The sequence below is a fragment of the Sporothrix schenckii genome (assembly GCF_000961545.1).
Source record: "Sporothrix schenckii 1099-18 chromosome Unknown Cont44, whole genome shotgun sequence".
Taxonomy (NCBI): Eukaryota; Fungi; Ascomycota; class Sordariomycetes; order Ophiostomatales; family Ophiostomataceae; genus Sporothrix; species Sporothrix schenckii.
In genome coordinates, this window is record NW_015971145.1 from 2,670,976 (window position 1) to 2,697,083 (window position 26,108).

Sequence of the window (26,108 nt, forward strand, 5' to 3'; positions counted from 1 at the left end):
GCTTTTAAACATGAAGACAATCTAGCTCTTCGAGTACAGCATACATCAGATGCCCATAAGTCGTCATGTCACCGCCAAGCGGATTCAAGAGGGCCTACAATCCGCTCCACGTATATCGCAGCCTACTCCGTGAAGCCTCCTACCTTCCGCCGGTATGTAGGACGCGCATTGAACCTCGCATTCGCTTCCGGTTTAGAAGGCACAGGGCAGATCCGAATCCTGAGAAGCGTCTTCGTCAGGCCCTCCATGACTTTCGCAATCTTCGGGCAGCGAACCTCGGGGATATGGACCGCATGCGCAAAGTTATGATGTTGTCTTTCGGCCGCATCGGCTGGAGGCGGCACGAGCTTCTCGCGGATCTTTGCCGGCTGAAGCAACCAGATAATTCGGGACAACTTGAAGACCAGCTCCGGGAAGCACATGCCACCGCCCCGCGGGACTGGTTGGGGACTTGGGATAAAGGGAAAATCCTTGCGTTCGCGAGAAGCCAGGCTGGCCGCAACTTGCGCAATTCCCCGCGACCAAACTTTAGCTCCAAGAGGCTTGAACCCCGCACAGCGGTTCCCGCAATGAATATATGGGGGAAGCCCTTTGCTGAGAAACCAGCGCGTCTGAAAGAGAAAAAGTGGTGGAAGCAGTGTGCGAACCGCATATTGCCACCTTTACCCCGTGGCGAGTGGGAGCTTTTGAAGCAATTAGCTACCGGCGAAGCAGGTTCGCATTGGGCTGTGCCGTCGAGGCGCTCCTCCGCTGCATCGGCCGTAACTTCTCTTCAAGACACGTTGCCAGCAGCAGACGGCGGAATTGAGACATGGGACTGGGAGAAGTACTTGGCAGGTCCCGTCAGGGCTGTCGAACGATCCAACTCTCGACGCTTTCGACTTGCCTCTAGACCTTTTCCAGCACCTTTGAGCTCGCCCTTCGATGGTCCAGCCATTGGCTACCACAACTATACGCCTCGTTTTTGGCGGCGGCTGTATGGGGAGATTTGGCAGTTGACGGCAGTCATGGAAAGCAAGGCAGGCGGGCAGGCGAGTGGCTGGGATATCACATGGGGCGGAACTTCATTGCAGCCGCTATCACCGACGGCGGCCAGCCTCGAGTTTTTTGAAGGGGTCGACAGCAAAGGCGCCTTGCCTCTTCGTTCATCAGGGGAGCAGCCGAAAAACACCACTTGAGATGCGACGCCACCCAAAAATGCAGCGAATGGTGCGAATGATAGATGACAACAGGGCTGAATCAATGCAAAACCCCAGGTTGCTCTTTGTATTCTCTCCCTGCGACATGTTGCTAATTCTCCCCTGCGAGATTGGCTAGTCCCTCACCATCAACACGCATTCCCACCCATTCATCCATCATCGTAGCGCCGATGCTCTCGTAAAACTTGATGCTTGGTTCATTCCACTTGAGAACACTCCACTCTAATCGCCCGCCGCCCATAGCGACTACCTCCTTTGCTAAAGCCTCAAGCAGCTTTCGGCCGTAGCCCTTTTTTCTCTGAGACGAGCTTATAAAGAGGTCCTCGAGATAAATGCCAGGCCGCGCACGCCATGTGCTGTAGTTGTAAAAGTAAAGTGCAATGCCGGCGGGTGTCCCATCAGGCGTAAAGAGGATCAAACAGCGTGCAGGCCGACTTGGGGATGTCGGCTCTGTCGACACCGTGAGACTGTTAACATCATGTGACTGGGGAGCGAACGCAATGGTGGCCAGCAGCTTCTCCTCGGTAGCCTCAACGCTGTCAATCGCGTGCTCATAGTCTGCGAGCTCGCGGATCAGGTGGAGGATTGACGGGACATCTACAAATAGTTAGAAACCTGAACAGAACCATTATTGAAGGCCATAAATCAAGCAATTACGTACCTTCGCGGCGCGCAAAGCGTATGGTAGGTTCTTCAGTGGCCATTTCGGCAGGAATAAGCCGTTCTTTAGTACAGACGTGTTAGTTTGCTGACGTCGGGATGAAGCCAAAACGAAATACGTAAATTTTTAGAATAAGGAAGCCGTGAGAAAATGAACCAACACATAAAAAGGTGGTCCCAGCGCACGCTCCCAAAAGTTAAGCCTTTTGGCACGGTTGCCACGCTCCACCCCAACAAAAAAACTGACACACCAAAATCTTTTGATTTCTAACAGTACACCTAATACCCAGACATCCTACCACCTAATTGCTCTGAATCTGCCACTTGTTTAAGTATCGTGGGAATTTCATCGATCCACGAATTTATCGTAGACTGTTTTAATTGATCCCAGCCTTCCTCTGCTAGTGTTTGTAACGTCTCGTCGTCCCAACAAGACTGTGACCGTACGTAGGTTTTCGGTATTAGAAAAGCCTTTTCTATTGGCACGAGATCCGGTGATGTAGTATAATTAAAGAAAGAAGTCAGGTTATTTTTCCGCTTCTAAGTACGTACAATATTTGTTTCACTGTACTATGTCTAGAGTCGTTATCCTTTTTAAGGATAAAAGAGTGGTCTTTTCGAAGTTATGCGTCGACGACCGGTTCAAGAATTTGATCACGATAAACTTGTAAGCTCATCTTTCTATTCGTGTTTCCTGGTACATCGTACTATACTAAAGGACTCTTGAAATTATAGTCAACTACCGCCTAAGTATAAAGTCGTTTTATGTCTCGAGTTAGTGACTCTCTTTTTTCAATAACACAGTCGGTACATTAACGCTCCCATAGTCGTCGAATAATATAAACTTTACCTTCTAGTCCTTATCCAAAGTGTGTCTCGTCAAAAAATCGGACGTGGCGCCAATCTTCTAGTTCTAAGTACCGCTCTAACATTATTTACGTATATTCTTATCGTCACGCCGTAAGACGAGGTGAAACGTATTCTTTTTAACAAGCTTAACATCGTCGGAACTGTCTCTCTTTTAATCTACGGCGAACAGTTTCTACGGAGACCTCGATATCCAAACCAGCTTCTGAGATAAGTTCTTGCCAGTGAAGAGTACGAGAATCGTAACCGTTAATAAGAATCAAGGATTCAAGACGGTCGAGGTCATCTTCTGAAAGCTTTTTTCGGGCGACCACGGGTCTCACGGTAATTCGAGTGAAAAGTTCGAGGGTCGAGATTACGTGGTTGTCGTAAAATCCTTCACCCGGTGCTTCGTGACACACCTTCAGAAAGGAAAACGTCGTTATGATGGTAGGGAATTCGGGTTTTATCGAGATAGTCACAGATTCCTTGAATCCTAGCCTTTCGTGGCGTCGAAAACTCGCCAGAGGCCATTTTTGGTGATGAAATTGGTGGTAAAAGGATAAAAAAGTAGAAGTCGAGAATAGGGGGGGATCTCTTTCGGTGTGTCAGCTTTTTTGTTGGGGTGGAGCCACGGTAGGCGGCTCAAATGGCCCGCTTTTATGAGAGGCCGGATTCGACATCAGATGGACTACTTACGATGTCCAGTGGCTGCCCAAAGGAGCAATAATGTGACACTATTGAAAATAGAATGCTCATACACTGACAGAAACCATCGAGACATGACCCATAAAAAGATACCAATTTCATAGAATCCAGCGCTCCTTCCTAGCTTGCCTTCTCCCCTCCGAAAAAAGCCTCCCGGGTATCTTCTTCCTAATTATTGGGCTGCTAGCATTGCTGACAGCCTTTTCTTTTTTGTTTTCCCGCGAGCGTTTAGCAGAGGCAAATACCTGCTACTACTGGAGAGAGACGCGAAAAGCACTTGTGGCCGCACGAGACAACAGCCAATTGCCGGCCGAACCCGGGCTTCCGCAGCCAGCAGAACGATGCGTACCATATCCACTTCATCAGACGGCACCGAGTTTCCTACGTTCACTCCCGACCACAGTATCGACTCGCCCCCGAACCTACGTATCCTGCATTTCAACGATGTCTACCATCTGGACCCTTCATCGGCCGAGCCGGTCGGTGGGGCTGCGCGCTTCCAAACCGCAGTAAATGAGTATAGGTCTTCAAAACGGTACATCGGCCAGCCTGATCTCATTACCTTATTTTCCGGCGACGCCTTCAACCCGAGCTTGGAAAGTTCCGTCACCAAGGGCAGTCATATGGTACCTATTTTAAACCAGCTCGCGACCACCTGTGCCTGCGTTGGGAATCATGACCTCGACTTTGGCGTCAAACAGTTTGAATATCTCACAGGCAAATGTACGTTTCCATGGCTAGTTGCAAACATCTTCGACCCTGCCCTTGGTGACGGCATCCCTATTGCGCATCTACAAAAAACTCACATAATCACCTCGTCCAACGGAATCAAGATCGGACTGATCGGATTGGGCGAGCGTGAATGGCTTGATACGGTCAATGCACTCCCGCCAAATATTGTTTACCAGTCTGCTACGGAGACAGCTAAGCAGCTTATCCCGGAACTTCGGAAAGCTGGTGCTGATATGATTATTATTCTTTCCCATGCACGAGAGCCAAACGATATCAAATTGGCACAAAATCTAGGCGGTGATGCCGACCTTATACTTGGAGGGCACGACCATTACTACTCGCATAGTCTTGTCAATGGTACGCATGTGCTCCGTTCAGGTAGTGACTTCAAACAACTGAGTTACATTGAAGCCTGGCGTCGACTCAGCAGCGATGGCGGTGGGCCCAAGTCTCGTTGGGATTTTGTCATACGGCGAAGAGACATCGTTTCATCTATTCCGGAGGACATGCCGACTCTTGGTCTTGTTGAAGAACTTACAGCCAAACTCAAACAGAGCCTGGAAAAGGCTATTGGCTGGACGGCGGCACCGCTTGATGCGAGATTCACCACTGTTCGGGTCAAGGAAAGCAACTTAGGTAACTTTGTCTGTGACATTATGCGTCTGCACTATGAGGCGGACTGTGCCATCATGGCCTCTGGTACGATCCGTGGCGACCAAATTTACCCACCCGGCCCGGTGCGTGTCAAGGACATTACCGATTGTTTTCCGTTTGAGGACCCGGTGGTCGTTCTTCGAGTCACAGGCCAGGCCATCTTGGACGCTCTGGAGAATGGAGTGTCCCTGTATCCAGCATTGGAAGGTGAGTACTGCGAGCCAGGCTAATTTTATAAGCGTGCGCGAGACTACTAAACTAACGGTGTGCAGGCCGCTTCGCCCAAGTTTCCAACATCACGTACGAATTTGACCCATTAAAACCACCGGGGTCACGTATCACAAAGTGGGAACTCGGCGGTGCTCCTGCCGACTTGCAGAAAATGTATGTGCTATGTACGCGAGGCTACATGGCACGTGGGAAAGGTAAGTTTCTGTACTGAGCCTTTCCTCCAGTCTAACTCCTGCGCCCCCGTTCATTTTCGTCGACTATCCACTAACGGTTCCAGATGGCTTCGCGAGCCTTCTTGCCAAATCCGAAGGTGGCACTGCGGAGGAGATTGTGGACGAAGAGGGTGGCATACTCATCTCAATGATGCTGCGGCAGTATTTTATGGCCCTCAAGGTGCTTGACCAATGGACGCACTGGAGCCCTCCAATGGAACATCATTGGGGTCGCGTCGTATCCAAAGTTGATCACCACCATCCACATCTACAGCCCGGTTCGACGACTGCATTACTGATAGCAGAGCCTATTGCCCGACAGAAAGACTTCCGCGGGCGCTCGTTGTCGCCAGACAACGACGAGGGCTGGGGAGACTGGACGGCAGCGCGACTTCGCCAGAGACGGTGTAGCGCGGTACCTTTCAATGAGCGTGTTGTTGACGATGCAACGCCGGCTCAAAACACAGAAGAAATGCGCCGCATCGACAGACAGATGCAGATTATGCGCCGAGTGGCCCGCAAGTGGTGTCGCCTGGCCGGCGTACCAAGTCGTCTTGGTGATACGTTGACGGAGTGGGAGTACGAGGCGGATTGGACCAAGGCCATCGCGCCCCGAGTTGAAGGACGTATCCGCGTAGTGTGTGAGGTAGGCGAAGGCAAGTAAAGGTCCCGTTACACGACGCTTACAAAAATAGACAAATACCTTCATAGATTGAGAACTAGACCAGCACTTGTCGTTCAAATTCGATGCTTTAGCTTCAAGAAGGATGTACCCGGTATATTTCTTGCTCGGTTCTTGTATCGCTACTGTCATCTCAAAGCGAAAACATGCGTCGGCACCTGGCTCTAAATTGACACCACGACGTATTACTATGTACAATATTTATGCATCGTAATTACCTGTTATGGGCTAATTCATGCGCTAGCAGTAAACGCATCTGTCAAAAGAGGACACCATGATGGCGTTGTTATCCACTAATTCAGCCTCTATGATTGGCATATCGTAGCATCCGGCACCCCTGTTTCTATGCCCCAAATACATACTGTGGCGGATACATCAACGAATTTTATCGGTGATTCGGCGGACGGCTACGCGCTGACCAGGGCATATTCCTAGAGCATATTTGCTACGCCCAGCGTTGCTTCCGTAATTGTCGTCTGCCATAGCCTGCATCCTTCATTGCCGTGATGGTCCACGACCGCTCACCCATTGCATTTTCTACAAGTACCACGGAGCTCTGTATGTCATTAGGTTTACCTGACGAGATACTGGCAAACTTCGATGTGCTCGCCTTGACTTTGAATCTACTCATTGTCGCCACAGGTTCCATTGTCGCTCCCAACCAATTTGGTCTGCGGGTCTGGACATTTCGTCATCGCTGTCGCTCCGCGTTCACATTCTCTGTCCCGTCCTAATCGCGCGTGTCCGATCCCACCATTCTTTACTACGGCATTTCCCTTGGCGTGCATGCTCCTCGTGCTGCCCACCGACTGATATTTTCCACCAACAGCGCGTCGTCGCCAAGTTCATTTCATCTATCACGGACGCCTTCCTCTTGGTAGAGTATGGCAAGCAGTTCCGACTCTCTCACGTCGTCTGGCGGAAGCAGCCTGCGTCCCAGCTTCGCCCTTGATGCGGCCTCGTCCTCATCCCGCGATAAGCTGGATCCCCCACGAGAAAGCAGCCCGCAGCCCTCGCCGCGCACCCGCCCGACCACACAGTTTAGAAATGACGCTGGCTACAGCAGTTACAACGTTGACGAGGAGTTGCGCCTCTCACAGGCTGGGCCTAGTGCTGCGCCATCGGAATCCACAGCCCTCTTGCAAGATGTGCTCAACGACCGTCATTGCTCGCACGCCGGCTCCTGCAACCACGGCACCTTCTCACCACGTCCCGCCAGCCCAGCACTAGCCGACGACAACTCCGACACAGGGATCGACTCGGCGAGAGATGGTCCAAGCGGCTCAATTCCCATCATAGACGGCCTGATATCGACCATCACTGGCAGCCGGAACAGCAGCACTTGGCGGCGGAGGCTAGTCCGGAACGTCCGCAGCAAGAAGATGAGCTCGTCGAGCGCATTAGCTGAGCGCCATGGCCTGACCGATACGGGGTCGATGTAACGATGTCTTTATCCGAAGCAATTTGAAGTCATACACACGTGCTAATTTGGCGTTTTTATGTCCAGGTATCTTGCCTATTATGTTCCCTCTGTCGCTTGGATGAGCCAATACAAGCTAGGTTACCTCAAGGGCGATTTTGTCGCCGCGCTGACCATTGCCGGCATCTACCTACCCATGGCACTGTCCCTCGCCAGCAACCTCTCCCATGTACCGGCCATCAGCGGCCTGTATGCGTTTGTCTTCAACCCCATGATATACGCACTACTCGGCAGCTGCCCACAGATGATCGTTGGGCCAGAGGCAGCCGGGTCTTTACTTGTAGGCACTGTCATCCGCGCCAGTGTTGATTCGGGCAGCGGTAATGACGCCGATGATGTGCTCCATGCGCGGATTTGCGGCGTTATCACTGGCATTGCCGGCGCAACAGTTCTTCTGGCAGGAATTGCGCGCCTTGGCTTCCTCGATAGCGTTCTCTCCCGACCATTCTTACGCGGCTTCATTTCTGCCATTGGCTTTGTCATCTTTGTCGATCAGCTGGTCCCCGAGCTCGGTCTCTCTAAGCTGGCATCCGAAACTGCCAGTGTCGACCACGGAAGTACTGTTGACAAGCTTCGCTTTATCTATAGCAACCTTGACCGAGTACATAGGCTTACGGCTATCATCGCCTTTGTGAGCTTTGCCATCATCATGGTTTTCAGGTACAGAACCCTTTTCAACTATTGCTGTTTTTTTGTCTTGATCTGCAGTCTGTTTCTAACAAGAATAAGAGAAATCAAACGTCGCATGCAACCACGTTACCTGGGTGTTGCGTATATCCCCGATCGCCTCATTGTGGTCATTCTCTCTGCGTACCTTGCCTGGCGTCTAGAGTGGGACCAGCAAGGCGTGGAGATTCTCGGCACCGTCAAAGCCGCTTCGGGCCGCGCTTTCACATTCCGATGGCCATTCCAAGCTTCTCACATGAGCCATATCCGGGACTCGATGAGCACATCCTTCCTCATCGCTCTTCTCGGATTCTTTGAGTCCTCCGTTGCTGCCAAAAGTCTCGGGGGACAGGAAACCTTCCCTGGCATCCAGCTCAGCCCCAACCGTGAGCTTGTTGCTCTGGGCGTTGCCAACTTTGTCGGCGGGTGTTTCATGTCTTTACCTGCTTTCGGTGGATATGGCCGGAGCAAAGTCAACAAGCAAACCGGAGGCAAGACGCCAATGAGCTCCGTGTTTCTCAGCTTGATCTCTCTCGTGTCTATCCTGTTCCTCCTCCCATACTTCTATTATCTTCCAGTGAGTCATTACTTCTTACTCTTCTTGGTTACGAAAGCTCTGTTGGCTCTGGACCAATTGACTTACTTTCTGCCTTAGAAACCAGTACTTTGCTCCATGATCAGTGTGGTCGCGTGGTCTTTGATTGAAGAGGCTCCCTCGGACATCTCGTTTTTCCTCCGTATTCATGCGTGGCCCGAAATAGGACTCATGTTTATTATTGTGCTTGCCACGATCTTCTACTCACTCAACCTAGGTATTGCCATTGGTATCGGTCTGTCCCTTTTGCAGGTGATCCGTCACGCAACTCGCCCACGCATCCAAATCCTTGGGCGCATCCCGGGAACTCAGCGCTTTGAAAACGCCGAAGATCACCCGGAGCGACTGGAGTTTATTGAGGGATGTCTCATTGTTAAAATCCCTGAGCCCCTCACGTTTGCCAATACCGGGGAGCTGAAAACGCGTTTACGGAGGCTGGAACTCTACGGCACGAGCAAGGCACATCCAGCTCTTCCTCGGCTTCGGAGAGAAGAACACAACCGCAATGTGATTTTTGACATCCACGGTGTTACGAGCATGGACGGCTCCGGTACGCAGGTCCTAGAAGAAATCGTCCGTGCCTACCGCGACCGGGGCGTGCGGGTGTTTTTCAGCCGGGGACCTGACAAAGCACACGACGTCTGGCAGCAAATGGAGCTTTCTGGCATTGTAGATCTTATTGGCGGAGAGACACACTACGTGGACGATGTGGAAGAGGCCCTGAAGATGACCGAGGTGGAAGAGGGAAGCGAGCTTGGAATACGACCTCCCTCGGCGTAAAGGTACGGAGTCGATTCAGTTTCAGAGACAATACTGTGGTCACTGTCATTGCATTGCATTTTTTTTTTGCGAAGTAAAACGTTGAGTATGTTGTTCACTTTCGCATGGTAGCGCCGGCTTCCCATTCCTGCTTTGATCACTTTTTGATGCGGCCACTTACAAAAAGAACTGCAGCGAATAACCTAATCAAATGTCTATCGTTTCTGTTTGCGCAGGCGACAAATTACCCTTGCCCACAGATTTCTAAATCCCACACTTGTTGGTTCACCAAAATAATTGTTCATACGCGATCCCCCTCTCGTTGCCCTTCGCTTCCAACCAAGAGCAGTCAAATTCGACCTCTCCAGGAGGCCGTCATAAATGAGCGACTGTATCGTGTCGTTCATCTTGTACCGGCCCGCCTTGGCCCGGCCGCCCGAACAATCGACCAATGGGCCCCGAGATTTCCATCGGCGTAGTTACGCGGTACAGGCGGCAGTTGTATGGGTATCTAACAAGGGCGCGTTAATTGTCTGCATCCCAGCGTTTTGAGGCAGTGGTATACAATACGTACTCGGATCCAAAGCGGCCAATGAGTTGACCGACAGGACGTCCACGGCCACCGCAATCGGTTGGCCGGCCGTGCCCTGTTGAAAGCCGTCATACGGCAGGAACTTCCAGCTACCCACCGTGGAGTCGTAGTAAGTGGCCAAAAACTGTCCGGGACAAAGGCCACCAAAGCGTTGATACACGTCGACGAGGCCATCGGACGACGGATGCCTTGGTAAGACCACCGGACCACGGCGTATCAAGAGTGATACTCGAGTCGCCCACCCTTTTCTTTTAGGGGTTTTCCCTGTAGCGGATATTTTAAGCCCTCTTTTATCTTGGCATGCTTTGTTCACCGTGCGTCTGGTGATCTTTAGGTATACTTTGTGCTGGGAACATGGGAACATCAATGGCGCCGCCTGTTGGGGTAATTGAGAGTGGCCGGGTTCCCTTTGCATAGTGCTGTGATGCTTGACGAAGTGGGCGCCGCCAGATATGTGTCACGCGTCAGAACGTAATTTGTCTTGTGGTGGCTCGACGAAATGCAGCAGTGTGCCGGTACTTTCCTGGTTACGACCGTATACGCCGATGTGGCATGTGAGATAGGAAGAGTTCGCCGCAGAATGAGGCCTTTGGCAGGGAAAGGGACCACCCCTCCGTTGTATTTCCTAATCTCCATGCTTTTTAATGTATTTTTTTTTTTCGAAAATGTATACTTGTGTATTATTTCTACAACCGTTTCAGCTTCCATGCAGATAAGCTACACATACTGTGATACTGTGTAATCTTGTATCTCTTTTTATGATTGTTTATTTTGGGGGGGGGGTGTTCCTTTCGAACTCCTTTCGTCCGGTTCGATATCCAATAGATTTTACTGCACAGGCACTTGCCCCTTCCCAACATTCAGGCGCAACCATGATCTAACACTACCTCTGCAAAAAGAATCCAAATTTCAACACTGAATTATACGGCGATCAAAGGAACCACGTATTCCCACTCGCCATACACCGTCTTGCATACAATTCACTCCACGCTGTAAACTTGCGCGGACCAAGAAGGCTCATTGTTTCTACCTGTATGGCCAAACGAAGGTCACAAATATACCCGCAAAAACAGCAGGCGTACAACGTATTTTCCCCCCATTTCGATACGCTTGATTGAGAAGTGGATGTTATTAACCCTTACGAATATACCTTCAGAAACACACGGAAATCCTTTCCCAGGGGCATAGAACCTCCCTATGGAGAAACCACATCTACTACCCTTCATTCCTCACATGTGCCACATTCAAGGAAGGAAACAAAATACGCTCTTCACCCCTAGAACGCGTTCCGACATGCGTTGTCGTCGTTGGACCACGAAATAAAAGCAGAAAAAGGAGATGCCTATCACCAACCACCGCCTTTCTAAACGGCCACCATCCTGGTTACTAGGCTGTACCTAGGCTAATCGATCTACTTGGCTTTGGGTTACCATCGATGGGAATGTAATAATACCTCACGATTCGATGCCGATTGTAACGTTTAAACCCTAAAAGTATTGTTAACTGCCATAAGACTCACACATCGTTCACCTTGATCACTTTTGTGGACGTACTCGCCAAAGTCAAGGTCTTTCTCCTCGTCACATGAACAGAAGAACTCTTGGTAATCCCGAGAGCCTTCGGCGGCCTGGAATCCTCCGACAGCAGGGAGCACGTCCATGCTTGCGAGGTTGCCTAGCCTAGCGAGTGGCTGCTCTGGGGCGGCTACCTGTCCACCCAGCTCTGCCGCCCGATCGTGTAGCATTTCCTCCAACTTAATTCTCTGGCACTGTTGCCCTGGTGTCTTTGGAGGAGTCGTCGCTGCTGCCCCGTGCGGAAGCTCTTCTTTGCCCTGGTCGTCCGAAGCTTCTTGCTTCACAGTGAGACTGGGTAGTTTGCACCCATTGCCCTCCTGATCCTCCAGCTTTCTTTTCTTCGGCCGGCCTCTGGTCGGAGCACTAGGCGCGGCAGGCTTTTTCTCATCAACTTTAGCTGTTGATGCCTTTGAGCTGGTAAGAGCTTCGCCGAGCTCACTGCTGCCCACGAATGCCTTGAGTTTCTTTTGCAAGGGACGGAAACAGACTCGGGCCGAATTGGTGCTGCCATAACCTGCCAGAAGCGTGAATTTGTCCCAATCGATCTATAGCGCCAGCCCCGTGTTAGCACGGCAGTCAACGTAGTGGCCAACCATCGAGATACTAAAGCCGGATCGCAGGTAACGAATGATGCCAACATGGACTCAGACCGGTCTTACCGCAATATCACCATTCTTTAGACTGGAAAATGCAGCAGCTACCATTAGGAGCTCCCGTTCGCTGAGGCCTGCCTTTGCGATCGGGGCGAGTGACGTTTTGGTAGCCATTTAAAAGGTCAAATGACTGTTTTGCCTGTACGGCGTGTTGTGAGGTCGCGCAGTTGTAAATAAAGTTGGGTTTAAGAACTTGAAGTACTGAGGAGGGTTTATTGCAGCGCGGTGAAGTTGCGGAGAAGATGGCGAAGTGAAAGCTGGCTATGGATCAGGTAGCTGGATGCATATTTGTTAATCGGCACTGGTCTGTCTGTCAGAGTGAACTGACAGCGATGCAGCAACAAATCGCAAGGGATATGAGCGCAATCGTGTTCCGCTTCCGCCTGTGTGTAGGTGCGTGTCATGAGTCGGTGCAAAATAAATGTTTGGGATAAGCACACCCACCCTGTTATTGTTTTGATAAAGATCAAGTCATGTGCGTTGTGTAAAGGCCACTGGTGGAATTTTGGAACTTGATGTATTGATAATGCGATGGATTTTACTTTGTAAACAAAGTAAAATATTTTAAAATAAAACAGAAATTAAAGTTTTCCATTCAGAGAACAGGGTAAATTCACACAGAAAATTGAAAGTAAACCCTGGACTTTAACTATGATATTGTTTCCTGCACATGCGCCAGCATCGGGCTCTTTAGGACTGTGATCCCTTCTCAAACCCTGTCATCGTTACTGGCTTCTTGCTTCAAGCTCCGGCCCTTAACACCCTCGTCACTCGCCAGAACCGGATCTTGTGCAATTCCAAGGGCCCCAGTTCCCCCCGAGTGTTTCTTTGCGCCAACCTTGCCCTTCTTTGCAGCCGGGCCACCTGTTCCAGTGATCCCAGCCCCCTTACGCTTTGTACCAGACTTGGCAGTTTTCTTCGGCCCCTTCATAGGCATTGTGGTCAAATTGTCACCAGACTCGCCGACGGCGCACTCGCTTTTGTGAGCATCGTCCTTGCTTGGGTCCGGGCTAAAGACGATAGAGCGGACGCGCTTCTTGACCTCACCGAAACGCTTGCGAGCGTTGAGCACTGTGGAGTAGCCCGCCAAAACGGTAAATTTCTCCATGTCCAGCTTAAAAGAGCGTTAGAAGAGAGGACAAAATAAAAGATGGTAGGTGGACATGACAAGGCAACTTGCATTATCACCTGAGGGGCAAGAGAGCCAGGCGGCAGCAATGTTTTTCAGCTCTTTGTCCGAAAGTCCAGCCTCGGACAGCGACTTGATGGCTTTTTCATTCGATGATGCCATTTTCGAGAGAGTATCAAAATGGTACTGATAGAAATTGATAAATAGCAGACGAGCAGATTTCGTGTTTCGTGGAAAGTGTTTAGTTGGAGCAGAAGGGAAAGGTCGTGCATCGAAACCGGTAAATGAAAGTAAAGAGACGAAGGAGAGCGGCCAGGGAGGAATGATGCGACGAAACCGGGAGACGTGAGGAGTTGACTGTGAGTTAGGGAACTGGACGCACGATGTCCTCAGATCAGATCCACGTGAATATATTTCACGCCATATCGGCCTTACCTCATTCTCTTTTCACTTTCCAGTTACTTTGTCCCCCCATCGCCAAGTATAATACAGCATGTCAGATTGTGTCTCGCAGACATATACTTGATTTACAGAGAGGGAGTCCCATTTGACTGCTATTTTTTGGTTGTTATCTACCTCGGTTATCTGTCCTCGACGCCGTGTAGAGTCGACAATCATCTTCTCATGCAATTGATGCGCTGCTATGCCCCTAGCTTGGAAGCGATCCACATGCTTTCCACTACCTAGTGAGCCTATGGACATTAGACACTACCATCTTGCTCGTCTTTGAGAGGTGCTTCTGTCTCAATTTTTGGACGCTTCGCTGCTCTCCCTGACCTGGGCGTCTGGGAACCCTTGGCCGCAGCCCTTTTCTGGGGAGTCGGTGTCTTTGGCGAGGCCAGGGCAGACTGTACGTCACTGGCGTCACCTGTGCAGTTGTGATACGCCTTGACCTTCTTTCTGACGTTGTAAAAGATGGTGTTTGCGCAGTGAGCGTTCTTGAGCCCGAGAATCTTGGCCAGCTTTTCGTAGTCCACTTGTTTTGATGACAATTAGATTTTAGTATTTTATCCTTTATAAGCGATATAAGGGTGGGAGATAAAAAAGTTGGACTGCGAAATAATCCTTACTTGCGGCTCAGCTCCTTTGATGGACAACCACGCGGCCATCAGAATTTCCTGATCGCGCAGAGACAGCGTTGGCTTGGAATCGCCTGTGTTGTCAACAACACTACCACTGGGCTTCTCGCCCTTCTCTAACTTAGCCAGGGGCATTGCAGTTTTTCCAGAAGATAAGCTTTTCGCAGGTTGTGTCTCCGTCTGGCGATGTAAGGAAAGAAAACAACAGAGGGAGGCTCTGAGCTCCGCGTTGTGAGAATGAAGTGGTGATAAAAACAGAGGAACTACTGCAAGTTCTCAGCAGCCTATTGGGGGCTATTTTAAAATAGAAGAAGGAAGATGTGAGTCCGAAATGGTAGGTGTCAAACATGAGAAAAATGGTTCGAAAGAATGGCCTGTTTGGTGAAAGACAACGCCAAACGAAGATTAATCTCGGGATGGAACCGTAGGTGAGCAACCAACGAAAGAAGGACAAAGTATTACGGGTGAGTTTAATAAAGGTGTAGGTGTGTGCGTGTTGTCGAAGTGCACAGCGGGCGCATCACTTGACAGGTGCATGTGGTGAAGCTCAAGGCTGATTGGCATACGATGTACACCGCGTTCACATCTTCTTCACGCACTCTCTGATAAAGGGCCCTTTGGTCAACCGGAAACTTGGAGGCCTTTCACCTCTATCGCTCAAAAACTCACGCACTCATCGTTCCTCCTTTTTTGGGTAAGTTTTGGCAGGTCAACAATACCCGTATTTCGTGCGTAATGGGTGTCGACCTGGCGCTGCTGGCTCACGTGCATATAAACACGTGATTTAACATGCGATCTTCCGCACGTGCCAGGAACCAGTACTACGTAGCTATGGAACACGCAATTTTGTGGATGGAGAAAGCTGCACGCTAATAGACTCTGTGTGGTGGACGCTCGACGGAAAAAACTCGAAGCAGCGGACGCCGAAGCTCCCTCGTCCTCTACAACCTCCAAACGTCTCATTTTCTTACCTGTTTCAACCCATAGCCATCAACATCTTCACCATCTCCAACAACAGGCTTTGCTATCGCCGCTAACCTCGAAGACTATCTTGATTTATTGCAGCCAGCTTTGCAGCAACAACGACACGGAATCTCTTTTTTAGTCGATTTTCGCCACCCATTCTCCCTTACCAAACTTCACCACATCTTCGCATTTGTACTTCAAGTGATCGCGTGTCGGACTCGTACTTGACTGCAATTATCGAGCATACCAGTCACCGTCGTTATCTGAAGTAAAAGCACCGGACGCGCAACATACTTCGCACCCAACAAATCTCAACACGCCTTGCGCATTTCCTCCCACCTTTTTTTTTGGGCTTCCTGCAGAGCTTGCATAGAGCACGTCCGCTACTTCAGCTTCGAATCCTGATCCTAAACGATTTGAGCGTCGCCAACAGTTTTCCACGAGCAAACTCAAAATGTCTTCCAATACGCCTGCGAGCTTCGCGTCAGCGGCGGCTGGCCAGTCGAGAGGGTCCCGGCCTGGTGAAGGCGATTGGTGCGCCCCCATCCTAATCTCCTTTTGACATTTCCAAACGCTGTTGGATTTTCCTTCAAGCTTTGCCGCTGTTTCCAATTTACTTCCCTGATATGCTAACTTAGTTCAGGCCTCGTCGAGATGGGCGCTCTGCCAACGGCACCCTGACTTTCCGCCGTCCCTCTGCCGCCGTTGTTAACCAGGAATCTCAAGCTGCGCCCGATACCTCTGCGCCTGCACTACCATCTTTGACCGAATCTCAAGCTGCTCAGCAGAGCCTGCCGCCTTATGACGGATCTATGCGCTATTCGCGTGACCAAATTGTGGATATTTTTAAAGGGACACAGCCTGGTTTAGTAGATGTCAATAACCTGCTGGTTGAGGGTTGGAACACCACGCAGATCAACGGGGCGGCGAGAAGCTGGGGAAAGAGCTCAGATGGCACTGTCCCGCAAGACCCTACTGTCTGTTGGGATGCTACTGGTGGTGTCACACCCATGGCCTTGCAGGAAATGACTGAGGACGAGAAGGAGGCGTTTGTTGACGTCAACTCGACTCTGAAACCACAGCAGCCAAAAGACAGCAATCAGATTGGCGGCGGAGGCGGTAATACTGTGAGTGCCCCGAACGGCCGTAAGACGTCCATCTCCCACGGCACCGGTTTTAGCAACAACAGCAGCAACAACAACACTAGCAACACAACAACCTCGATTTCGTCACCCCGCCCGACGACGCGCCGCCGGGAGGCATCCGACACTAACTCTCTTCCCACCGGTGGCTTGACTTCTCCCCTTGCCAATCGCACGCCTCGAGAGGAGTCATCTTGGTTTGGTCGAAAAACTGCCGATGCTAAAGAACCACAGCAACTGGTACAGCAGACTGAAGTGCCAGAGGAGATCCCAGGACCGGTTGCTGCTCGGGTGTTGAACGCCGGAACTCTCAATCGTAGCAACATGGCTGGGAGTGCGTTGGGTTCAGGCGCCTCAGCTCTCTGGGGCCCTTCCGGGTCGGCACCCGCACCCGCCGCCGGGACTTTTGGCAGCTTTGCTTTGCCTGCTGCCACAGGGGACAAACGCTTCGGCAGTGCGCGCGGTGAGAGCCGCCTAGCGCACTTGATTCCCAAGCAAGATGGTGCTGATACGACTACAACGGGCACAAGGACGGCTGGCTCTGGTACTAGTGCCATTGTTACTACCCCTGTCGGTACTGCTACTGCCTCCGGGGAGGACCCAAAGGATTCTTGGCGCGCTCGGCCGCGGACAGATACTGATCCTTTTGGCGAGGACGGCGGGCAGTCCAATTTTGCTTCGCAGAATCCCGAGTCTGCTGACACCCCCGTTAAGAACGCCCGGGGTGACTTGGGCATGTCTGGTCTGACCATCGGCTCTTCGCTTGACGAGGATTTTCCTGGCAGCCCAGAGACGAATCCTTTCCGCAGCCCTCCGACGGACCGTAATAGTGGCGGCCTTGGTAGCGGCGATAGTGCTCCCATGACTGGAGCGGTCGGTGCTAGTGCTGGCGTCGACCATGCCGCCATCTTTGGGCCCGGGCGTGGCGGATATCCAAGCGTGAATTTAGATGGTAGTGACAGAAGCCAGACATCGAGTGTTGGAGCCAAGGGGTTTTCTGGATTAGGCAACATTGCTGGCTGGGGCAATCCTCTTACCTCGAGCACCCCAGATCGCGACCGCGCCGTATTCTCAACCGCTTTTGGAAGCTCGTTGTTCAGCCCCGGCACTGGTGAACTTCAGTCGCCCGGTTTTAGCGGCGTCGGTCCTAGCGGCGGTGTTTTCGGCGCTCCTGGCGCTAGCGGCACTGGTTCTCTCCGTACCAGTACTAGCAAGCTGGGTGCCTTATTCCCAGCGAGCATGCAGGCGCAGATGTCAACTAGCCAAGACCAAGAAGGCAACGGTTTAGGAGACTCCATACCGGACCTGCGTCAAATTAATCCTCTTGGAGCTATCGGCCGCGAGGCCATCGGTTCCCAGGTAAGGGATGCTGACGTAGCTGGTATCCGACCTGGTCGTGGATTGTTTGATGATTCAATGGATCCTACAAGAGTTGGTCCTGCCGGTATTTTCACCACTGAACAGGCGTCACAATCGGCCATTTTGGCCTCTGACTCGTCACCGCTGCCGCAACATTTCGAGTCTGCCACCCGCCCCAATGCTGACACCCCGCTGAACGCACCTCGCACTATGGTAATGCCTGATCGTATGCGCTGGGTTTATCTTGACCCCCAAGGCCAGACCCAGGGACCATTCACAGGCCTGGAGATGAACGACTGGTACAAAGCGAACTTTTTCACACCTGACTTGCGGGTTAGAAAGGTGGAGGACACCGAATTTGAACCTCTGGGACAGCTTATTCGGCGCATAGGAAACTCTCGAGAGCCGTTCCTTGTTCCTCAAATCGGTGTTGCCCATGGCCAACCTTCCTTGAGTGGTACATTTGCTCATGGTGACCGTGGCACAGTCATCCCCCCTCTCGTTGGAGCGTTTCCCAGTTACGGCCGAACTTTGACTGCGGAAGAGCAAAATAATCTTGAGCGCCGCAAGCAGGAAGAGCAGTATGTGCTTGCTCGTCAACGTGAAATGCTATCTGCGCACCACCCTTCTTTTTCAGCTGCTCGCACAGGCGCCGTTGGTGCTCCGGGAGGTGCACTACACCACCATTCGAGTGCCCATAGCCTCCAAAGCCAGCCTAGCTTTGGCAGCATGACATCTCCGCTTGCCGTTGTTCCTCCACCAATTAGTGGACATATTGGTGTCACGCCAGGTTTTTTTGATCACTCGGGGTTGCCTACGACTACGCAATCCCTTACCACCGCTAGCACAGAGTTTCTCCGTGACGATTACAATCTCCAAGATCGCCAGATGCTTTCGGGCATTCTCCCATCCCTCAATACTGCTGGAAATTTCCCTCCCCAGCAATCTTCCGGACTTGCACCTGACCATGGAACCCTGGGCCACCTACCAAGTATTGACCAGCTGCAAAAAGACCCGCAAGGATTTAGTGAACGGCTGAAAGAATTCAAGCAATATCGCGAGCAGTTTGATGCTACGGAAGCTGGGAATCTTGCAGCCGAATTATCCTTAACTACGACATTTACGCACGGCAAGCAACAGGCTACTGCTGCTGACGTTGTCGACGAAGTTGCCTCGGAGCGTCGGCTACAGGGTGATAATGGCACGTTTGCGGCTGTTGGCGAGGCGTCTGAATCTCTTGTGTCTCTATCTTTGACACAACAAGTTAAAAAAACCCAGGCGGAAGCAGCGGCGGCTCAGCTTCGAGAAACACAGGCTGGCGACGTGGCCGAAGCTCTCAAGCCTGACCTTCCTATGCCATTCCCGCCTCCTCCAGGTGCCCTGTCCAGCACACCCCTGGCTGCTCCCACGGCCCAGCGAACGCGTTCCACGCTCCCCGACCAATATGCGACCAGCCAGTCTCGCTCGGAGACCCCCGAAGGTGGTGCACATGGTACTACTCAACAACCCCCACTGGCGCCTTGGGCACGCGACCCGGGCTCAGAAAGCCATAGAGGGCCTAGCCTGAAGGAGATCCAGGAGGCGGAAGCTAAGAAGGCTGCTAAGGCGGAGGAGATAGCCGCTGCGGCACGAAAGGTTGCCGCTGTTCAAGAGGCCGCGCTCCAACGAGAGCGCGAAAAGGCTGTTGCAGCTTTGACGCCTGGTCTGCCGACGTCCTCCACGTGGGGCAACGGTACACCGGCTGTCTCTGTTGCCGCCCCTACCAGCCCGTGGGCTAAGGCATCCAATGCGAAGCCCAGCATCGCAAGCGCTGTTACCGGTGGCGTTGCCTATAGCGCTGTCGATAAGAAGAAGACACTGGCGGATATTCAGCGTGAGGAGGAAGCCCGGAAGCAGAAGACTAGAGAGCTGTCTTCCCAATCTCCTCTTGCCTCATCGCCGTTCGTTGGTAAGCGTTACGCAGATCTTGCGAGCCGTGGCCAGCCGCCTGCGGTAGCAAGTCCCATTGCTACAATTGCTTCTCCTGTTGCCGCTACGGGTTGGGCAACTGTTGGTGCGGGCGGTAAGGTCAAGACACCCACAGCTGCACCTTCTGTTCGAAGTGCGAGCGCTGCCATGGCAGCCGCCAAACCACCTGTCGTTCCGGCTAGTGCACGCTCGTCTTCGAAACAGCTTCCTGGCGCCCCCGGGAAGGCCGAGGGTGGCGTTGCGATGGACGAGTTCAACAAGTGGCTCCACCGCGAGGTGAGCCGTGGACTTGCTGACGACATTGATGGTAAGTGAAGTGTCTCCCCCTTCGTTGTCTTTATTCTTTTGCTTCTCTCACCGCCCTATTATCTCTTGTCTACACATGGACGTGAAAATGCTAATATATATCTACCTTTGCTTCAGTGAACATGTTTGTCGACACGCTTCTGCAGCTTCCCCTGGATCAGTCAATTATCTCTGAGGCTGTGTATGGAAACTCTAAGACCATGGACGGTCGTCATTTTGCCGAAGAATTTATTCGTCGCAAGAAACTCGCGGAAAGAGGTGTCGTTGAGAAGCAGGCTCCCGCGTCTACCGAAGAAGTTAAGATCGGTGGAGGCTGGAGTGAGGTTGCTAAGAAGGGCGGAAACACTGGTGCCCCGAAGGAGGAGAGCATGCCTGCTGGCTTTAAAGTTGTCTCCAGCCGCAAGAAGGGCAAAAAATAGACGTATCCTTTGTTCGAAGAAGGTCCTGCAATTGGCTTAAATTGTTGCAAGAATTGGACAAGGCTTTATTTTCGTTGTAATTCTGTAGACGCTGGTTTTGGTAGTTCGCAGTTCGACTTTTGAGACCGTTTCCGTTTTCGCATATTTAATAAATGAATTTCGAGTTCAACAAAATCCTGCTTACCTGAGATTTATGTTTTTTGGGTTGATGCTTTGAAAACAAGTCGAAGTGAGCAAGCCTCTGTATGAAATGGTTATATGTTGTACAATCCACAAAAATGAGGATGAAATGCTGAGCTAACTTTGGGATGGCAATGTACGGTCGTTGGCCCTCTTATCTTATCGCCGATATTATCCGCCACTTAAAAAAAGTCTGTTCCAGACAGACATCCCACTTTCACTTTCACGTCACGACGCCCAAAAAGCGATGCATTCGCGTACCAGTTTGTACCGGGCACGACGGACTGCGAGGGCAACAAGTCACCACAACATCGAGTTTAATACATTTTAAAGGCACGCCAAGTGATCTACCGCGATATCGGCAAAACATGGAGCTGGGTGCTCTTTTACGGAGGGGTCGATACGCACAGGTCCTTACGCACAGCGATGCTTACGGTTTTGTTAAGACATTTGCCAACGACACTTTGAAAGGGGGGCCAGTAGAGTCGAATACTACGAAAGATGGACTGACAAGAAGTACCGACGTTGCGCTGCCTGTTGGCCTGGCGGCTTTTAACGCCTTTTTGCAGGTCAACGTGACTGGACCTGTTCTGGAATTGTCCGAGCAAGTACAGGAGCTGCTCGCACAATTCGAACAGCCGGAAAACGTACCACTGTCGTTGAGACGGGCCTGTTTACAAAGCCTGGACATTGATGGTGTTTCTGTGTACCCTTACATTCCACATATTGAGTTGTTTTGCCTGGCACGATGGGTGTTTCTCGTGCATTTCGCCGAAGCTAGCTTCAGCTCTCTGGTCACTGATGCTCGAGATGGGGTGGATGCAGACCCGGCAGAATGTACCCTGGCATGGTTGAAGCTTCGCATTCATGTGTGGCACTATAAGCTTCTGACGGAACCAAACCCCGGGCCGGGTTCAGTTTTTAACAAGATGACACAGTGGAACGACCTGCCTACTCTACAAGAGCAGATACAGCGGTGTCTTGACGAAACTGAGCAGCAAATCAACACGAAGGGCACAGCCTATAGACAACAGGACCAAGTCCAGTTCTTGATCGAAAAAACCACTATCTACGCTATGATTGGTCTGGATGCCAAGGCGCAGGCCGCTCTTGACGCCGCGTCAACATTGGATCATTTCGAGTACGTCTTGTCTGGCGCGTTGGGCAAGCGGACCCGCTTCCAAGAAACGAGCACCAGCCAGTTGGTGATTCTCGCCAAAAGCACGATTGTATCGGAGTCGTCTATGAGCCAGTCGAACGGGCCAGGTATTTCGGGCACCGTGGCAGACGGGGCTGAGGACATGGCGGTAGCAGCTGTTCCCCAAGCACTGCCGTTGAACAACGACACGCTGTTGGAGAACATTGACTTTACGGATGCGAGAATGGCCCTGTCCAAAACAGCCGAAAAAGACGTGGATAACGCGCAAGACCAAGCGCCATCCCCCGTCAACGCGATCCCGGCCTCGCTGCGAGACCTCTCTCCTGATGATCAACCGCAGCTGTCACCACTAGACCAAATCATCCTCCTCAGTGTCGCCACTCTTAAAGATGCTTTCTCTCCGGCCGACGCTCTCACGCTGGAGGAGATTTTACCATACGCATCGCGTGTTCTTGCCGATAAGTCGACAAACTGGCAGATTTACTCCCAAGCTTTGATCGTGCGCTCGCGGATCGAGCTCCACCGCAGTCGCACGGTCGAGCGAGGAGTGCTTCAGATGCAGGCCATGGTCGACCAGGTAGTTGTAGACACAACAGCGGCAGAGGTCACAGGAGTCACAGACGCTACAAAGACCCAGACTGGGGTAGTAACAGAGATCACTGATGACGATGATGGCGGGAACGCAATACCGGCTATCAAAGTAACGGCGCCAGGCGAAGCAAAGGAAGTCGACAAACAAGCCGACCTGCCCACGTCATTTTTCCCAGCACCCAAGCCAAGTGAAAAGGCACCACCTCAGATCCGACTACGATATATCCACGCGCTTGCTACGCCCCCGAAGTGGCATCTAGAAGCGGAGCTGGCCTTTGCCTGGGCAAGTGTCGGCTCCCTCATCTCCGCGCTTGAAATTTTCAAACGACTGCGGCTTTGGGCAGAGGTCGCTCTCTGTCTTGCGAGCAGCTCTGCTATCGATGATGGAAACGGTCGTGGTACCGGTGGCGAACAGAAGGCACGGGGCCTACTCCGGTGGAAGCTGTTCCAGGCATCGGACCCTTCTTTGGAACCAGGGAGTGGTGAGGACGGAGCTGAATTGGACGTTATGTCTTTGAATGGTTCCGATTTTGACGGCCCCGAGCGCGATCCTCCGCCTGCTAACGCTCCCCGACTCTTCTGTATCCTGGGAGAGATCGAGAACGAACCCAAATATTACGAGAGGGCATGGGATTTGTCGAACGGCCGATACTCGCGAGCGCAGCACTCTCTTGGCGAGCACTACCTACAGCTGCAAGAGTGGGAGAAGGCGCTTGATGCATATAAAAAGGCCGTGTCGGCGAACCGTCTGAACTCGCAGTATTGGAGCCGACTGGGCGACATCAATCTTCGCTTAGGCTTATTCTCTGAGGCTGCCGAGGCTTTCAGCCGCGCCATTGGTGCGGCGAGTGACGCTGCTGGAGGCGAGGATGCGCGGACGTGGAGTAACTTGGGTAGTGCCCTTTACAGCCTGTACACGCAGACTATGAAAGAGCGCCGGGACGAAACCACGCGTAAGAAGGAGAGCGCTGACCAGGACGACGCAGCGCCCCCTTTCTCAGCGGCGGATGATAGTGATGTCGAGGACGGAAACAATGAGCCAGAAGCAGCCGAAAATGCTGCCGCGATGGCCAAGAGAGACCCTGCGAAACTGCTGACACAGTCTCTGGCGGCTTTTAAGCGTGGCGCCACGATCTCACATGACAACTGGAGAATTTGGGACAATGTTGTGACGCTTGCATCCCGTGTGCGGCCACCGGTAGTCAGCGATATTACTCTGGCCATGCGAAACATCCTGACCGTACGCAGTACGGAAGAAGCCATCGACATTGGTGTTGTGCGCCTGTTGCTGAATGAGTCAGTACTGAGCAAACCCAAGCCGGTCGGCGGTGTGCCGCCTCGGGGTTCGCAAGAGAAGGCCGTTTGCGACCTGGTCGAGAACATTTTTGTGCCTATGATTACGAAGCGAAGTGAGCTGTGGGAGCTCGTCGCTCGAGAACGTGTGTGGCGCGGCGACTACGCAGGTGCCATCGATGCAGCCGAAAAGGGCTGGCGTGCGGCTGTTGGCGGTGCCAACAGCGGTGCGCTCGGCTCGACGATGACCGAGACCAAACCGGGCGAAGTCAGCGATGAAGAGAAGCGCAACTGGCTTGAAAACAGCGATGCGTGGGACAACGTTGTGGCCCGCACGGATGAGCTTGTATCGATACTGGAGAATTACGGACCCGATGCTGCTACAGTTGGCTCACGGTGGAAGATGAAGGCGCGGAGTGCTCTGCGCAGCGTAATGGGCAAGGGCAAGGAGCGGTGGGAAGGCAGCGATGGATGGAAAACACTGGAGAACCTTCTCGAGGGACTGAAATAGATGCCCTAACAGCCTCAAAGGCATGCTGGAGGAAAACTTTATTTGTATTGATAGTCAAAAGAGTGAAAGGTGAACAATACGTCTCACGATGCGGAGTCACGGATTGCACTATGCGTGACAAGCCCTGCTACCTTCCACGGCTGTCTTGATTCGACAAGGTACGAGACGGCATATCGTCCTCCGAGTAACAACTGCAAACGGGCACACGGAGACTCACGTAACGCAATAATGGCGCTGAAGTCACCTGGTATAATGCGGCGATTGCGCTGGGGAATTAAACATCACCCGATGCTGGTGAATGCCAGCGAACGGCAACAAATGTCTCTGTAAGGCGTCCAAATACGCGACCACAGCGATGTAAGACAGGACACGGCGCTGGCGGAGAGGTAGGCTTGCAAGCTTACTGATGGATGGCATGCTCAACATGACGACCTGGTAGCCATCTGAATACTGTGGTCGCTCGACATGACTGCGGTTTGTCGCATTCCTTTGTCTTGGATGAGCATGAACAGACAGTCAAAGTCTTAACGGTATCATGCGATCGATGTCCGTGTTGAATGCGCGTGTGCATACAGAGGCGAGGGACAAGGCGAAGTAGGACGTGACGCAAATCTCACGGGACCCGAGATCAGCTCTCAACAATATGACACCCTGATGACAAGAGGAATATGCCTCTTTTGGGCAAAGATCCTCATAGTCTACTTTCTTGCCCCCCCCCGATCCTATCGCTGCGCATTTCCTGTATTTCGCAAGCATCCAACGAAGAGCATGCCCATAACTCGGAAAAATATGGGCATCCAATTACGTCGATTGCGACGCGTTTAGACTTGATTAGCCCCCGTGGCATGTCGTTTCCCTGAAGCTACGAAATGTATTCCGTATATTTTCCTTCAAAGGTGAGGCCAGGAGGCAAGGAGTTAAAGGGGCTGAAGACGCAAAGAAGGCGAGGAGGTGAAGATGGGCTGAGTGATCGGCGCTCGCCTCTGGGGTGCTACCTCCGGCTGCAGGCCGGGCCCCGGAAGGTCCCTCTTTTCGCTGTACTGGTATCCATTCGACATATACTTTTGTAAATGTAGCGTGACTGTGTATCTTGACTCTTACTTGTAATGCAGGAAGTTATGGTTACCGTCTAAGCTCTTCGATGTCGGGGCTGCTGAAGGCCCATTGTCGTGATACGCAACGCTGCCATGCTGTCCAGTGGACTGGTCTGGATCGGGGTACAAGGTAGATACAGTGCACCGACGGATGACGGAATGCATCCTACCGTTCACAGATGCATATGTGCAGCAGATTTGTGTTCTTGTGCCCGCGCACGGTTTCGCATGGCGCAAGCACCCTGGTCCCTCCTCGCCAGAGAGAGCCCGTCTTCGTCCCTCGTTTGCTGCGCCATTGGGAAAGCTGCACCCCTGTTCCCTGTCATCTGCTCGTTGTTCCTGGGCAATCGCTTTTGGGTTCCTCGATTACAGGCGTGCCTACTGTTGGGTCTCCGGGGCGGTCTGTCGAATCGCTCAAGTGCTTGAGGTAGGTGCGTCCGACGAAGTAATACTATCTGACCAAGTGGATTGTGTCTACTGGCCACAACACCCCAGTTTCGATTCTCCCTCCTTTTGAATTGTATTTCCACTTTCGTCGTTCCCTCCCTCCTTCGTCTGGGTTACTCTTCTCCCTTTACCTTTTCGCTCTTTCTTTCTCCTCTTCTCTTGCTCCGCTTCCAGCTCTGTGGCGGTTGCATCTTGACCTTCTAACCTCCTTGCTTCGAGGCC

The 26,108-nt window shown here is 52.1% G+C and overlaps 9 protein-coding genes across 9 annotated transcripts; 5 read left to right on the forward strand and 4 right to left on the reverse strand.

Annotated features, from left to right (window-relative positions):
* Window positions 1-65: 65 nt before the first annotated feature.
* On the forward strand, window positions 66-1,178 carry SPSK_09470 (uncharacterized protein; the record flags this gene model as incomplete). Its single annotated transcript, XM_016736042.1, has 1 exon — window positions 66-1,178. The coding sequence occupies one exon, from the start codon at window positions 66-68 to the stop codon at window positions 1,176-1,178; it is 1,113 nt and encodes a 370-aa protein (XP_016587583.1).
* Window positions 1,179-1,290: 112 nt separating this feature from the next.
* SPSK_09858 (uncharacterized protein) lies at window positions 1,291-1,903 on the reverse strand (the record flags this gene model as incomplete). The annotated part of the gene is made up of 2 exons (XM_016736426.1): window positions 1,291-1,796; window positions 1,861-1,903. The coding sequence occupies 2 exons, from the start codon at window positions 1,901-1,903 to the stop codon at window positions 1,291-1,293; spliced, it is 549 nt and encodes a 182-aa protein (XP_016587584.1).
* Window positions 1,904-3,754: 1,851 nt separating this feature from the next.
* SPSK_08728 (uncharacterized protein) lies at window positions 3,755-5,906 on the forward strand (the record flags this gene model as incomplete). The annotated part of the gene is made up of 3 exons (XM_016735316.1): window positions 3,755-5,006; window positions 5,072-5,183; window positions 5,255-5,906. 3 exons carry the CDS (start codon window positions 3,755-3,757, stop codon window positions 5,904-5,906), a joined length of 2,016 nt encoding a protein of 671 aa, XP_016587585.1.
* Window positions 5,907-6,808: 902 nt separating this feature from the next.
* Window positions 6,809-9,445, forward strand: SPSK_08552 (uncharacterized protein; the record flags this gene model as incomplete). The annotated part of the gene is made up of 4 exons (XM_016735145.1): window positions 6,809-7,362; window positions 7,432-8,064; window positions 8,128-8,647; window positions 8,726-9,445. 4 exons carry the CDS (start codon window positions 6,809-6,811, stop codon window positions 9,443-9,445), a joined length of 2,427 nt encoding a protein of 808 aa, XP_016587586.1.
* A 2,051-nt stretch (window positions 9,446-11,496) lies between these two features.
* SPSK_09678 (uncharacterized protein) lies at window positions 11,497-12,357 on the reverse strand (the record flags this gene model as incomplete). Its single annotated transcript, XM_016736250.1, has 2 exons — window positions 11,497-12,135; window positions 12,250-12,357. The coding sequence occupies 2 exons, from the start codon at window positions 12,355-12,357 to the stop codon at window positions 11,497-11,499; spliced, it is 747 nt and encodes a 248-aa protein (XP_016587587.1).
* A 595-nt stretch (window positions 12,358-12,952) lies between these two features.
* Window positions 12,953-13,351, reverse strand: SPSK_10020 (uncharacterized protein; the record flags this gene model as incomplete). The annotated part of the gene is made up of 1 exon (XM_016736583.1): window positions 12,953-13,351. The coding sequence occupies one exon, from the start codon at window positions 13,349-13,351 to the stop codon at window positions 12,953-12,955; it is 399 nt and encodes a 132-aa protein (XP_016587588.1).
* Window positions 13,352-14,073: 722 nt separating this feature from the next.
* On the reverse strand, window positions 14,074-14,586 carry SPSK_09929 (uncharacterized protein; the record flags this gene model as incomplete). The annotated part of the gene is made up of 2 exons (XM_016736496.1): window positions 14,074-14,334; window positions 14,443-14,586. The coding sequence occupies 2 exons, from the start codon at window positions 14,584-14,586 to the stop codon at window positions 14,074-14,076; spliced, it is 405 nt and encodes a 134-aa protein (XP_016587589.1).
* A 1,285-nt stretch (window positions 14,587-15,871) lies between these two features.
* Window positions 15,872-20,611, forward strand: SPSK_08300 (gyf domain containing protein; the record flags this gene model as incomplete). Its single annotated transcript, XM_016734904.1, has 3 exons — window positions 15,872-15,951; window positions 16,061-20,193; window positions 20,310-20,611. 3 exons carry the CDS (start codon window positions 15,872-15,874, stop codon window positions 20,609-20,611), a joined length of 4,515 nt encoding a protein of 1,504 aa, XP_016587590.1.
* A 548-nt stretch (window positions 20,612-21,159) lies between these two features.
* Window positions 21,160-24,345, forward strand: SPSK_08423 (F-box domain protein; the record flags this gene model as incomplete). The annotated part of the gene is made up of 1 exon (XM_016735021.1): window positions 21,160-24,345. The coding sequence occupies one exon, from the start codon at window positions 21,160-21,162 to the stop codon at window positions 24,343-24,345; it is 3,186 nt and encodes a 1,061-aa protein (XP_016587591.1).
* Between the last annotated feature and the right edge of the window lie 1,763 nt (window positions 24,346-26,108).